This window comes from Galeopterus variegatus, unplaced genomic scaffold, assembly GCF_000696425.1.
Source record: "Galeopterus variegatus unplaced genomic scaffold, G_variegatus-3.0.2 Scaffold668, whole genome shotgun sequence".
Taxonomy (NCBI): domain Eukaryota; kingdom Metazoa; phylum Chordata; class Mammalia; order Dermoptera; family Cynocephalidae; genus Galeopterus; species Galeopterus variegatus.
The window spans coordinates 291,710-305,676 of NW_007726779.1; the positions used below are offsets into that span (position 1 = coordinate 291,710).

The 13,967-nt window shown below is 39.5% G+C and overlaps 1 protein-coding gene across 1 annotated transcript in view; it reads left to right on the forward strand.

Annotated features, from left to right (window-relative positions):
• BACE2 (beta-site APP-cleaving enzyme 2) overlaps window positions 1–10,241 on the forward strand; it is a 75,134-nt gene extending 64,893 nt beyond the window's left edge. The window contains exon 9 of the mRNA XM_008571216.1: window positions 9,749–10,241. Within this exon, the coding sequence (XP_008569438.1) occupies window positions 9,749–10,002 (254 nt within the window). The 3' untranslated portion in view covers window positions 10,003–10,241. The remainder of the gene's footprint in view (window positions 1–9,748) is intronic.
• The last annotated feature ends 3,726 nt before the right edge of the window (window positions 10,242–13,967 follow it).

Below are 13,967 nucleotides of genomic sequence, written 5' to 3' on the forward strand. Positions count from 1 at the left end.
TTTTTTTTTTTTTTTGAGCCTTGTTAAAAGGATGTTCCCTAATTTATATTGCCAGTTCCTTATTGATAGACATTTAGGTTGTTTCCAGTCTTTTCTTGTCACAAACACTACTGCATTGGACACCATTTATATATGTCCGTTCACATATTTGAAAGTATATTACTAGAGGTTAAATTGCTAGAAGTAGAATTGCTGAGTTAAAGGGTATAAGCATTTGTAATTTTGGTGAATGTTGTCCAGTGCTTCCCATAGAAGTTAGACTCATTTATACATGGCTGTGGCAATTCTCTGGTAATGCAATTACCTGAGCAATTCTCTGTTTTCTTAGTCAGTCTCGGCAACAGGGGGAGTTTTGCCAATCCGAAGGTGACAATGATTACTCAGTGTAGTTTTAATTTATGTTACTTTCTACAGGTGAAATCCTTCCCATGTGTCTAAAGTCATTTGTCCTTTTCTACAAATTATCCATTCATATCTTCTGCTCATTTTTTTCCATTGGGTTTTTAGTTTTTTGTATTGATTCATGTAGAAGCCCTTTATGTAATAGAGTGATTAACCATTTGTCTGGAGGGTAAAAAAAAACTATAATTCATATCTCAATTGGAAATTTTTGAAACTTTGCTTATGATGCATTTTAATGTAAAAATGTTTACTTCTGTGTATTTAAATATTTCAGTCATTTGCTCTTGGGTTACTGTCACATTTTAAATGGCCTTCCTTACTAAAAGTACTTTGAGATTTATTCGAGTATTTTTATGTTTCATTTACATCGGCATAGAATGTATGGATTAAACTTTTTTTTCCCTAAGATGTGTACCCTTTGTTCCTGTTACATTTATTGAATAATTCATCTTTTCTTCACTAATTTGAAATCCCACAATTATTGCACAGCAAATACCAGTAGCTATTTGGGAGATAATATACTTATTTCTGGATTTTCTGTTCTATTCCACTGACATACCTTACAGTATTCTTTATTCAAAACTTTCCTGTTTTTCCTTCTTAATTTTTCTTTATTTTTATGAACTTTTGAATCAGCTTATTTAGTTTTAAAAAGTCACCTTGTGATTGTTTTATTTTTCTGTTGTTGGTGAAGAGTTTATTTTGTCTTTTTGTCTCTAACGGCCCTCTCACAGTGGACTTTTTTGGTTGTGAGCTTCTATTTAGTGAGAGTGCTTCTTCCTTCAGAGCATTCAGCATCCCTTGGGCTGTGAAGTCTTGCTGTAAAGTCACTTTGCATTGCTTTCTGCTGAGTATCCCCTGACCATGAGAACTTCAGGATTTCTGTACCACGTTGTGTGGATTTAGATTCCAGCCACTCTTGAGGTGAAGGTTGGGGGCTCCATTTCTCATGGGAGATTCTTTCTTGCCATCTCCCTGGTCAGAGTCGGGCTTCCTTGCTCACTGAGGTTGGTCCCACCTCCTTCTCCCCATGGGCCAGGCTTTCACAGGCATCCTGTCCCCTGCTGCCACTCCCTCAGTGCTCAGCCAAGTCTCATGGGAACCCCAGCCCTAAGGCCTGTGTCTGGTCGAGGAATGTCTCTTTATTGGGGGCTCAGCTAGATATTTACAACTTGGGGGTTATGTGTCATCCTCATTTCTATGTGCTACAGTAGGAGGAAGTTCCCACTGTAGCACCAACCACCATTTGATGGAGCCAAAATATTTGACAGCCTCCCTTCTCTCCCAGTGTCTTTTATTTTGGTTTTCATAATAATATATGTTTGTCAAATGACACTTAGCTTAAGGGTTGGGATGCGGGGAGCAATGAGTGGCACTCCTTGCTTGGTTAGAATCCCATGGGGAGCTTTTTCAAAATACACATTGTCAACATCCTTACCCCTGTTCTCAGCCATGGCATATCAGAATGGTGATGAGTGGGAGGGCAATGGGTGTTCTGGAAAAAGCTCCCCCATGCCTCTCATACGCTGCCCCTCCTCTCCTCAACTTGCCCCCCACCCCTGCTGGGAATCACTATTCCAGGCTCAGATCAGAGCCAGACAGTAAGGTGGAGGTCGGACTGTGTTATGGTGCTGGCCGACCCAGGCCTCCAGCACATAGTCTCACATACCCGGGGCAGAAACCAGAACTGGAACAAGTGTCCTATAGCTAGGAAAATAGTAAGAGTGTTAAAATTGACAACTCTCTGTTATAATAATGTATTCAAAGCTTCTGAAATACCACCCATCTATTTTTATAGATTGAGACATTTAGCACCCAAGAGCTTTATAGATTTCAGCTTGTACAACTTGAGACATATCATGGATTGTGGCAGTCATTTCACTCTGAATTTTTCTTGCTGCAGGATAAAGTGGATCATCTGGTACATGCTCATGTTTAAAAATAGGAAACTTAGCTGTTAAGAACAGAGTTTCAAAGATATGCTCCTGCTATCCATTTAAAATATAATCAAAAGATGCCAAAGTCAGGGGGCCCCAAAGACATAGATGAGCCAGCTCTGTTTCCTCTTTTGACAGAAGAGAACACTGCGGCCCCCAGTGTGAAAGCTAGTATGAAGTGGCTTTCATGTGTTTGCAGAGAAAACTGGCCCTGGGTCCAGAACCCCTGGCCTGTAAGTCCAGAATGTTTTCTGAGTAAACCATGCCTCTATAAAAAGCATCTCAGTCCCAAGTAATCAGTTTGCCAGGACAGTTCATTTTATTTTGTATGCTATTAGAAAAAAAGACCTGACCATTGTAATTTTTATACTTGGTAAAATGATATGTCTTCCTCAGGCATTCATTATCAACTGGGTCCTGACCTTTTGGGGGACAATGCAGAGAAAACATATAATTAAAATTTTAACCAAAGACATTGATGGAAGAATTAAAAATAACAATATAGTAACAGCTTATGTAGCACTGACCTCACCCCAGGCACTGCGCTAAGTGCTTAACATCTGTTAACTTGCTTATCCTTCCAACCAGACTGACTTGTAGGGGTTGTGTTTATCCCCATCTTACAGATGAGGAAGTCAGGGACAGAGAAGTCACATCACTAGGCCGAGATCACATATCTTATAAGTGGGAACGAGGATGTGAACCCCAGAAGTCTGGCCTCATGGTCCATTTTCTTAACCACTGCATACTATGGCCTCTCATAAATCTGATAGGAAATATTGAAATCTACTTAAGGACTGTAGAATTAGTAGTGTATGTGATAAATGTGCAGATCATCTGGTGAATGGCATCCATAGAAAATATCCTTTAGAAGTAATTTTTTTAAATTTTTTTATTGAAACATAATTGTTTATACATGTTTCTGGAGTACAGAGTTGAATATCAATACTTTTGTGTACAATATGTGATGATCAAATCGGGATAATTAGCATATTCATCATTACAAAACGTAATCATTCTTTGTGTCCTTTAACCAATTTTGCCAGCCCCCTTCCCCTCCCCCACCCTTTCCCAACTCTATTAACCACAGTTCTCTCCTCTACTTCTGAAAGTTCAACCTATTATTGTGATTGTTGTTTCTTCTTTTTTTCTTTCTTTCTCTTTCTTTTTATTTATTTATTTATGTATTAGCTCCCACTTATGAGTGAGGACATGCAGTATTTCTCTTTCTGTGCCTGGCTTATTTCACTTAACATAATTTTCTCTAAGCTCATCCAAGTTGCTGTGAGTGCTAGAATTTCATTCTTTTTTATGAGTATTATTCCATGGTGTATACATACCACATTTTCCTCATCCAGTCATCCATTGATGGATGTTTAGGTTGATTCCATATCTTGGCTATTGTAAACAGAGCTACGATGAACATGGTACTACAGTTATCCCTTCGACATGATGGTTTCCATTCCTTTGGGTATACACCCAGCAGAGGAATTGCTGGATCATATGGAAGATGTGTAGTTGTATGAGGAGGTTCCATACTGTTTTGCATAATGGCTGCCCTAATTTACAGTCCCACCAAAAGTGTAGGAGGGTTCCCCTTTCTCTGCATCCTCACCAGCATTTATTATTCTCCATCTTTTTGATAATAGCCAGTCTAACTGGTGTGAGATGATACCTCAATGTGGTTTTGATTTGCATTTCCCTAATGATTAGTGATGTTGAGCATTTTTTTCAAGTACCTGTTGACCATTTGTATGTCTTCCTTTGAGAAATGTCTATTCTGCTCCTTTGCCCATTTTTTAATCAGATGATTTGGTATTTTTACTTTTAAGTTGTTTGAGTTTCTTGTATATTCTGGATATCAATCCCTTGTTGGATGTATTGTTTGCAAATATTTTCTCCCATTCTGTAGGTTGTCTTTTCACATATTAATTGTTTCCTTTGCTGTACAGAAGCTTTTTAGTTTGATATAATCCCATTTATTTTTTTCTTTTATTGTCTGTACTTTTGGGGTCTTATTCATAATGTCTTTGCACAGTCTTACTTCCCGAAGTGTTTCCCCTTTGTTTGCTTCCAAGAGTTTTATAGTTTCAGGTCTTATGTTATAAGTCTTGGGTCCATTTTGAGTTGATTTTGGTATAGGGTGAAATGCCTGGGTCTAGTTTCATTCTTCTGTACATGGATGTCCAGTTTTCCCAGCACCATTTATTGAAGAGGCTGTCCTTTCCCCACTGTATGTTTTTGGTGCCTTTGTCAAAGATCAGTTGGCTGTAAGTACATGGATTAATTTCTGGGTTCTCTATTCTATTCCATTGGTCTGTGTGTCTGTTTTCATGGCAGTACCATACTGTTTTGATTACTATTGCTTTGTAGTATAATTTGAAGTCAGGTAGTGTAATTCCTCCATCTTTTTTTTTTTTGCTCAGTATTGCTTTGGTTATTTGGGGTCTTTTGTTGTTCCATGTGAATGTTTTGCTTTGTAGTATAATTTGAAGTCAGGTAGTGTAATTCCTCCATCTTTTTTTTTTGCTCAGTATTGCTTTGGTTATTTGGGGTCTTTTGTTGTTCCATGTGAATGTTAGGATTGTTCTTTTCTATTTCTGTGAAGAATGTCATTGGCACTTTGATGGGGATTTTATTGAATCTGTAGATCACTTTGGGTAACATAGACATTTTCACAATCTCAATTCTTCCAATCCATGAACATGTAGTGTCTTTCCATCTTTTTGTGTCCTCATTAATTTCCTTCAGCAGTGATTCATAATTCTTATTATAGAGATCACTCACCTCCTTGATTAAATTTATTCCTAGGTTTGAGTGTGTATGTGACTATTATAAATGGGCTTGCTTTCTCAGTTTCTTTTTCTGCTAGTTTGTTGTTGGACTATAAAAACAATTCTGATTTTTATATATTGACTTTGTATCCTTCAACTTTACTGAATTCATTTATCAGCTCCAAGAGTTTTTTGGTGTAGAGTCTTTAGGTTTTTCTGTATATAAAATCATGTCATTTGTAAACAGGGAGAGTTTGACTTCATCTTTTCCAATTTGGATGCCCTTTATTTCTTTCTCTTACCTGATTACTCTGGCTAGTACTTCCATACTATGTTAAATGGGATGTGGGAATAGTTGGAAGAGAATTGATATTAATTCCTCTTGAAATTCTGGTGAATTCAGCAGTAAAGCCATCTAGTCCTGGGCTTTTCCTTGTTGGGAGACTGCTGATTACTGTTTCAATCTCATTGCTTATTATTGGTCTGTGCAGGTTTTCTGTTTCTTCTTAGATCAGTCTTGGTAGTTTGTAAGTATCCAGAAATTTATCCATTTCCTCCAGGTGTTCAAATTTGTTGGTGTATAGTTGTTCAAATAGTCTCTAATGATTCTTTGTATTTCTGTGGTGTCAGTTATAACATGTCTGTCTCATTTCTGATTTTTTTATTTGGGTCTTCTCACTTCTAATTTGACAATCTCTGCTTTTTATTTGGAGAGTTTAGAACAGAGACCAGCAAACAGCAGCCTGCAGTCCAGATCTGGTATGTAACTTGTGTTTGTGTGGCCTGTGAGCTAAGAATGGTTCTTATATTTTTAAAGTGTTGTAAAATAAAAAATCCAAAAGAACATGTACTCCAAAAGCCTAACATACTCATATTTACTATCTGATACTTTTCAGGAAAAGATTGCCAACCCCTTGTTTAGACTATTTATATTTAGTGTGATGATTGACATGGTTGTGTTTATGTCTGCCATCTTGCTATTTGTTTTTTCTTTGTCTCATCTGTTCTTTCCTTTTTCCTCTTTTTCTGACTTCTTTTGGATTGAGTATTTTCTTATCTCTCTGTATTTCCATAGCTAGTTTATTAGCTATAACTCTTTTAGTAGTTGCTTTAGAGTTTATACTATACATTTTTAACTTACCACAGTCTAACTTCCTATAGTCTAAGAGCCTTATAATGGTGGAGTTCCATTTTTCCCCTTCTGTCCTTTGTGTTATTATTGTCATGCATTTTACTTACACTTATGTTATAAATCAGCCAGTACTTTGTTATTATTTTTGCTTTAATAGGTCAATTACCTTTTTAAATATTTTTAATTAAAAATAGAGATTTTGTAACTGGCTATTGTAGTTACCATTTCTGGTGTTAATCATCCCTTTGTGTTGATCCAGGTTTTAATCTGATATCGTTTTTAAATATTTTTAATTAAAAATAGAGATTTTGTAACTGGCTACTGTAGTTACCATTTCTGGTGTTAATCATCCCTTTGTGTTGATCCAGGTTTTAATCTGATATCCTTTTTCTTATTCTTTAGTGCAGGTCTGCTTGCAATAAATTCTTTCAGCTTATATGTGTCTAAAGTCATCTTTATTTTGTCTTTCTTTTTTGAGAGATATTTTTGCTGGGTATAGAATTCTAGGTTGATAAGGTTTTTCCCCCAGTACTTTAAGGATGTTGCTCCATTGTCTTTTAGCTTGTATTGTCTCTGATCATTGCTGAGCTGAAGACTCAAGGGAGCCCCCTGCAGGTGCTTGTAATTCCTCACTGTGCTCTGTCTCCTCTCCATCACTCTGCCCTGCAGACTCTTATGGCCCTGGCTTCCTTGGATTTCCACCTGTCTCCTCAGGGAAACTGCTGGCTTCTGCCTACATTCCCTCACCCTATACCAGGACCTGGAAACTTTCTCAAGGCAGTGTGCTAGGGCAGTGCTAGGCCTCTCTTCATTTGTTTCCCATCTCTCAGGACAGACTGTCTCTTCATGCCTAATATCTCATATGTTTAGAACATTTTTTTTTCATATATTTGTCCATCATTTTAGTTGTTTCGGGTGGGACCCTGAGTCTGGCCCCTCTTATTCCATCTTGGTTAGAAGCAGATGTGCCTTCAAGTGATTTTTAATTTTATTATGGCTTCGCTGTATTTGGGGGGATTGTCTTTGTACTAAGCCTATTTCCCTTTCGTAATTGTATTGGTTAAAGCTTCTCCATTTACAAAGTTAGTTTTAAAAAAAAGGTGACCTACTGTGGAAAGCCATTTGCAACAAAAGAAAGCTTTTACCATATAAAATTAGAAGCAGATGTGCCTTCAAGTGATTTTTAATTTTATTATGGCTTCGCTGTATTTGGGGGGATTGTCTTTGTACTAAGCCTATTTCCCTTTCATAATTGTATTGGTTAAAGCTTCTCCATTTACAAAGTTAGTTTTAAAAAAAAAGGTGACCTACTGTGGAAAGCCATTTGCAACAAAAGAAAGCTTTTACCATATAAAGGATTCTCACAAATCAAGGAGAAAAAAATAGACATCATAATAAAAATAAAAATGGCCAATAAGTTTTTTTTAGAACAGTGCCATCACTAGTAATGAAAGAACTTGAGTTGCAGACCATCATTCTTATATTTTCCAGTGCTGGTGAGGGTGTGGGAAGTACAAGTGGTGGGCATGTACAGTGGCCCAGTCTTGCTCGTGAGCACCTTGTCAGAATATATCAGGACACTTAGAGTGAGCATACCTTGACCCGTATTTTATTTTCAGGAACTCTTTCTAAAGAAGTTAAGAATATGAGCAAAAATTTAGGTACAAGCTTTTTCTTACACCAGTGATTATAATAGTAGAAATATTTAAAAACCACATAAATGGCCACAAACAGGAAACTGGTAAACAAATTAGATTCATCCATTATATGGTTCTTTGTATAGTCTTAAAAATAACATGGTTCAAAATTAAATGATATAAAAAGATTTTTATCATATGTAAAGTGAAATAGTTTATAAAACAGCATATACTACATAGTACCATCTTCATTTTAAAAAACTGATGTAAAGAAAAAGATTATACTCTAAAATATGAATATTGATTTTTTTCTAACTGGTGAGTTTATGAGTATATTTTTATTTAGCTGAATTTTCAAATTTTCTACCATGAATACGTATTATTGCCCTTGTAGCAAGAACAGTAGGGTTGTTTTTAGTTAATTAATTGTTAAATATTGGTCTTTTCAAGCTATAGGCCAGAGATTGGCAAAGTTTTTCCATAAAGGGCCGGATAATAAATACTTTAGGTATTGTGAGCCAGATGGTCTTTGTTGACTGTTCCACTGGTATAGCACAAACGTAACCATCGACAATGTGTAGAGCAGAGAATGTGGCTGTGTTCCAATTAGACTTGACTTTCAAAGAGAAATGGTCAGCAGATTGGCTCACTGTGTGTCATCTGCTGGCCGGTTAGGGTCTGGAATAACTGAAAGCCACGTCTCTCTGTCCTTAGGTGCTGGCAGGCTCCTGTTCATCACTTTCCTTGTTTAGACACTAGAAAAGTCATATTATCATGAAATCTGCACCAGCAATAAATGTATCCTCTTTGCAAAGTAATCAAGTCTGCTTTCCCTCATTCTAAAACCATTCTTTTAATACCATTATTCCATTATTATCTTGGCTTTTTCTTTCCACAATCAAAAAGGATTTTGAAACTCTAGTTACCCAAAAATTAAATGCTTAGTGATGTTATTTTCTGGTGCTGAAATATTCATCTCTGCAATCAAATATAGAAAAATGAGTAACAAGGCCTATTTCTTTTTCTTTTTCAAAGTAAAGCTTAAGATGCCATCCTTCTAAAAAAGGCCTATAAGCCTAGTGTGGGTAAATGAAGTCTACTGATAATCCACAAACCTGCCTCAAGAAAACATCTCAACTTTCTTCCTGATTAGATGTTACTCAAGAGTCTCTAGCCAAAGTCTCCTTCTCTATGTCCCCATTTACGTCACTAATTAGATGTTGTGTTCATTTACTGCTGCTGCTTCAGGGTCCTCCATACATTGTAGGTGTGACAGGACAGAGTGGTGTGGGGAGGGTCTCCTGGGCCAGTCTGACCCAGGAGGTCTTGGGCCCCATTCAGACTGTCAGTCAGGCTGACGTGAGGACCCTGCATGTTGTAGCATCCACTGCAGAGGTTAACTGCACAGGGAAAATGCCTGTGAGTCAGGCAAGATAGACTGAGCCATCTGCAGAAGCTTCCACTACTGTCTCCACTCTGCCTTCCTCATCTGCACTGAGGAAGTGTGGCCAGCACAGCTGTCACTGTCGGGCACTGACCGATGTCCTCACTGTATAGCACTGCAGCCTCGCCATCCTCCCACAAAGCACCAGTGTTCCCGGGTTGCCCCTCTATGCATTCCCTTCCACCACCCAGGTGCAGCTCCCACAGACCCTGAAACACGCAGTCGTCCCAGCATGCAGGGGACAAGCCCCATGGGCATGGTGCTGCCACAGCCTGCCTGTAGGCACACCCACTTGTCTGCACCGTGGGAGCCTGAGTGCCACTTTGACTGGAGTTTAGTACACCAGGGTTACCTCTGTGGCCTGCATTGCAGGTGGACTGCTCGGTTCATAGCTGTGGGTTTTTCCCCTTCTGTCTCCTCAGAAATTGCAGGTGCTCCAGTGTCTGAAATTTCCGGGCCTTTCTCAACAGACGACGTAGCCAGCAACTGTGTCCCTGCCCAGTCTTTGAACGAGCCCATGTTGTGGATCGTCTCCTACACTCTTATGAGCGTGTGTGGGGTCATCCTCCTTATCTTAACCATCCTGCTGCTGCTCCCAATCCGGTGTGGACATCTCCCCCGCGATCCCGAGGTCGTCAACGATGAGTCCTCTCTCGTCAGGCATCGCTGGAAATGAAGAGCAAGGTCTGAACTCTCGCAGCCTCAAACCCAGCTATTAAGAGAATCCCATTTTGAGGGCAGCAAGCATGGGATCTAAGGCAAGGCTTCTTCTCGGGTCCTTGAGGCTTATTTCTGTTCTGCTCCCAGATGCCTTCCAGATTTACTGTGCTTTGATTCTTGATTTTAAATCTTCCAATTCTTCTTCCTTACTTCCAAGAAAAATGGTAATAAAGACCACTTCATTCTAAATCACAACAGCTTGAATTGGGCTTCAGGCTTTATGGAACTGGTTACACTAAACTACCTAGCTGTACCACCCAAAAAAACAAACAAACAAAAAAAGGCAAGACTTAGCTAGTTCTCTTCTCTCTCCATCTCTGGAAAAATATGTGCATAGTTTATAACCCCTCTTAGCTTACAGGAAGCTTTTTGTATTGATTGCACTTAAGGGTATTTCACACCAGTCCTCAACCTGGGTCAGAGTGGTACAAGAGGGCTTGCAATACAACGGCAGGAGAAGACACCTGGGGCCTGGTGGAGGAACCATCCTGCCCTCGTCCAAGTCGGAAGCAGAGCACCGGCTCCTTTCATGGGTCTCTCTGTCTCTGGATGGAGCCAGAATCCACTAGGAGATCATTGCCCAATAGTGTCACCAGCCTCTTCTGAAGATGGAATGCCTTTTGCCTATCGAGATAGAGTGGGGAGAAAACCTGCTCTTTTATACCCAATACTTCTGTAGCATTGTTGGTGTAAAAGTTAAAAAAAAAAACTACCTCTTTTGAGACTTTGCCCAGGGTCCTGTGCCTGGGTGGGGGTGCAGGCAGCCGGAGTGCAGCCACTGCCCTCACCCAAAAGAATTCCCATTCCAACAGGTGAGATGTAATGAGTGCTGAACTGCCCAGCCACCGGGAGGAGTTCTGTCACCTCACTGGTCCTTGTCACATATGCTTCTTCTTACTTAAGATTAATAAATAGAGTTTTAATAAGAAAAAACAAATTCTCTTCCACTAGCCCAGTTGTTTGTTCTTCCAAATTTTCTCTAGAAGTGGGTGCGTAATGAGTGCTGAACTGCCCAGCCACCGGGAGGAGTTCTGTCACCTCACTGGTCCTTGTCACATATGCTTCTTCTTACTTAAGATAAATAAATAGAGTTTTAATAAGAATAAACAAATTCTCTTCCACTAGCCCAGTTGTTTGTTCTTCCAAATTTTCTCTAGAAGTGGGTGTGTTATCACCTTATTGGGAAATAGGGAAATGGCTGAATGCCCACACTTCTAGCTGCTGTCAGGGAAGGAGATAAAAGACCTGCAGAGGACATGGAGGGAACCTCCACATCTCCCCGTGCTCTGGGGCCATGTGTTTTTCTTTGCAGATAGGCTCAAGCAGACCCATCTGGATCAGTTTAAATGCGACCACATAGCAGTCAACCCAGGCGCTTCCTCCCCTAGGCGCATTCAGTCTTTGGTGACAGGTGTGCAGGGGTCTCCTCACTTGAGAGAAATGCTCACTTGCTATCACTTATTTGAGGCCTTTGCCAAAGAAAAATGGAAGCCTTTATGTCAATGTAGCCAGCCTTATATGATCTGATGTAGTTAAGAGAAGGGTTCAAAGCCAATACCCCTTCTCTCTTGTTCGTGTGCCAAGTTCAGTGTTCACTTTGTGTTGCTATAGGGGTGGATTGGATATGTAATGAAATTCCACCAGAAGTGCTAAGTGGCCCCTCCAGCAGGAGTGTCATATGTGTTCACAACAGGCTATGAGTGGATGTTTCAGCCATCTGCTCTCTCCCTGAGTCCCCGGTCACCTCCAGATTGAGAAGTGCATGACCGAGCCAGAGATGTGGGAGCCACTGAGGCATGCCATGGTGTCCTCGCAGGCTCTGCAGCTGCCAAAAGAATCTGCGGTGAGATTCTCATGACAAAAGATTTGAGCTGCATCTTAGAAGGAATGTGAGGGCGTTCAGGGGACGATGCCCTCTTGGGATGGGACGACAGACGGGGCTTCTGTTATCAAATTCTCCTTATGATGTCTGGTCTCAGCTAGTGGACAGCTAATAGTTACAGAGTTAGAAATCTCTGGAAGTTGGATTCTCTTCATGTCCTGTTGGCTTTTTCGCTGGTTGCTGTTTTGTAGGCAGCTTTGTATACAGGTGAAGCCAGTGCCTCTCCATTGTGCCTTCCCCTTGCCATGAAAAATCCTAACCCCTGAAATAAAAGGAGGAAATTGCAGGTGTGGCCCAGTTGGTTTTGCTGCTTATTTCTTCACACAGGAGTCTTCTGTTTCACATTATTGTGTTAGGTTTTTGAGGTGGGGAAGGTTCATTCTGTGGCGGCTCAGCCAGCACTGTTCTCAGAATACATGATAATAACAAGTTAGGTTTCCAGGTAGGGTAGTTGAATGAAGTTGGCTGTAATGCTCTGTATTTTATGTCAAATTTCTCTGCCTTTTCATCTCAGATGTCATTGGATGTGACATTTTAATGGAAATACTTAAATTGCAAAAGCATAACTTAGCAGCAAGAATGAAATAGACAATTGAATATAGGACTTGTTCTGGCATGCCTTAGCCGCAGAAATTGGACTCTGAGTCAAAACTCCCTTAGTGACACCCACCTCATTGAAGGACGTAAATTGATGCTTAACTTGGCAAACCTGCAAGGAGGTTTGTTTTGAACAGGAAAGGAAGCAGCAGCCCTTTGAAGGTGGCAGGTTTACCTTGAAAATACAGGAAGACAGTCCTTGCCTGAAAGATGCATTAGGTTGTTGTCAGAAACCTGGTCAACTCTGGTGGAGAAACGAATGCTTCTGTGTGAGCAATGTTATTTTAAGTAGGATTGTGCTTTATATTCCCAATAACTTATTTGGAAGTTTGAAATGAAATCCTGCCATTCGTAAGAACAGAAACTGTTTATTAAGAAATAGCAAGAAATGAGATGGAGATTGATTCTATTTTTTTGTTGTTTTGTTTTGAGAATTTAAAAGAATCACAAGTGATTGGCATCAGATCTCCTGATGTATACCATACACTATTTTGTATTGCTTCTGAAGTAAAAACAAGTACCTGGCATTAAAGAAACAGATGCCCTGCCTGTGACCATGGGGGATATTTTTCCTGAACACATTCCACTTCTGAATATTTGGAAGGACTTTACCTGATTCATCATGAAACGCAGAGGGTTTGGTTGGAGATAGATTTGGAGTCAGTTACTGTTCAAAATCAATAGAAGTAATTCCCAGGAAGACAGCATTCACGATTCCACAGAGCACTGGGTAATAGATTTTGAAAAGCAACTGTGATTTGGGAATTCCATTATCTCATTTAAGAGGTGAAGGGGGTTATTTACTTATTTCGTAGGCCCAGCACATGAATGGGACTTGTTAAATTCCTGTTAACCACGTCCCCAACAGGTGGAGTTGCCAGGCGTGGTTTAGTTCTGAGTTCTGGCCTAGTGCTACGCTGTGTCATTGGGAATAAATCACTGCCCAACAGTCTGTTCCATAAACAACAATAATCAAGTTTCACAGGCTTTATACTTATTAGTGGAAACCAAATAATTGGGCAGAATCCCAGTGTGTTTTCTCTTGCTCACACTTAATAGAATTGATTATGGAACTTTTGAGAGGAAAAACTTGCCACTAAGACTTTTTTTTTAAGGAAAAGCAACCAAACACCATAAAATATAAAATTATGGATTTTGCCAATAGAGGTACTAGATTTTTAGTGCCAAGAAAACTCCAAACAATAGAAGTTAAATTGTATACATCTCTAGTAGGGTTTAAGAATTTCAGATTTGAACTTATGGCAGTTTACCAATTAAAAAGCAAGCTGGAAAAATACGTTTTCAGAGTCAGAAAGGAAAATACAAATAAAATTAAAAGCAAGCTAACAAAATATGCAGAATTAGCTCTTTTGGAAACGTCACCTTAATTCTGCACATTCTCAGATTTCTGTTACCCTTAAAGTTGCTGAATCCATCGGAGG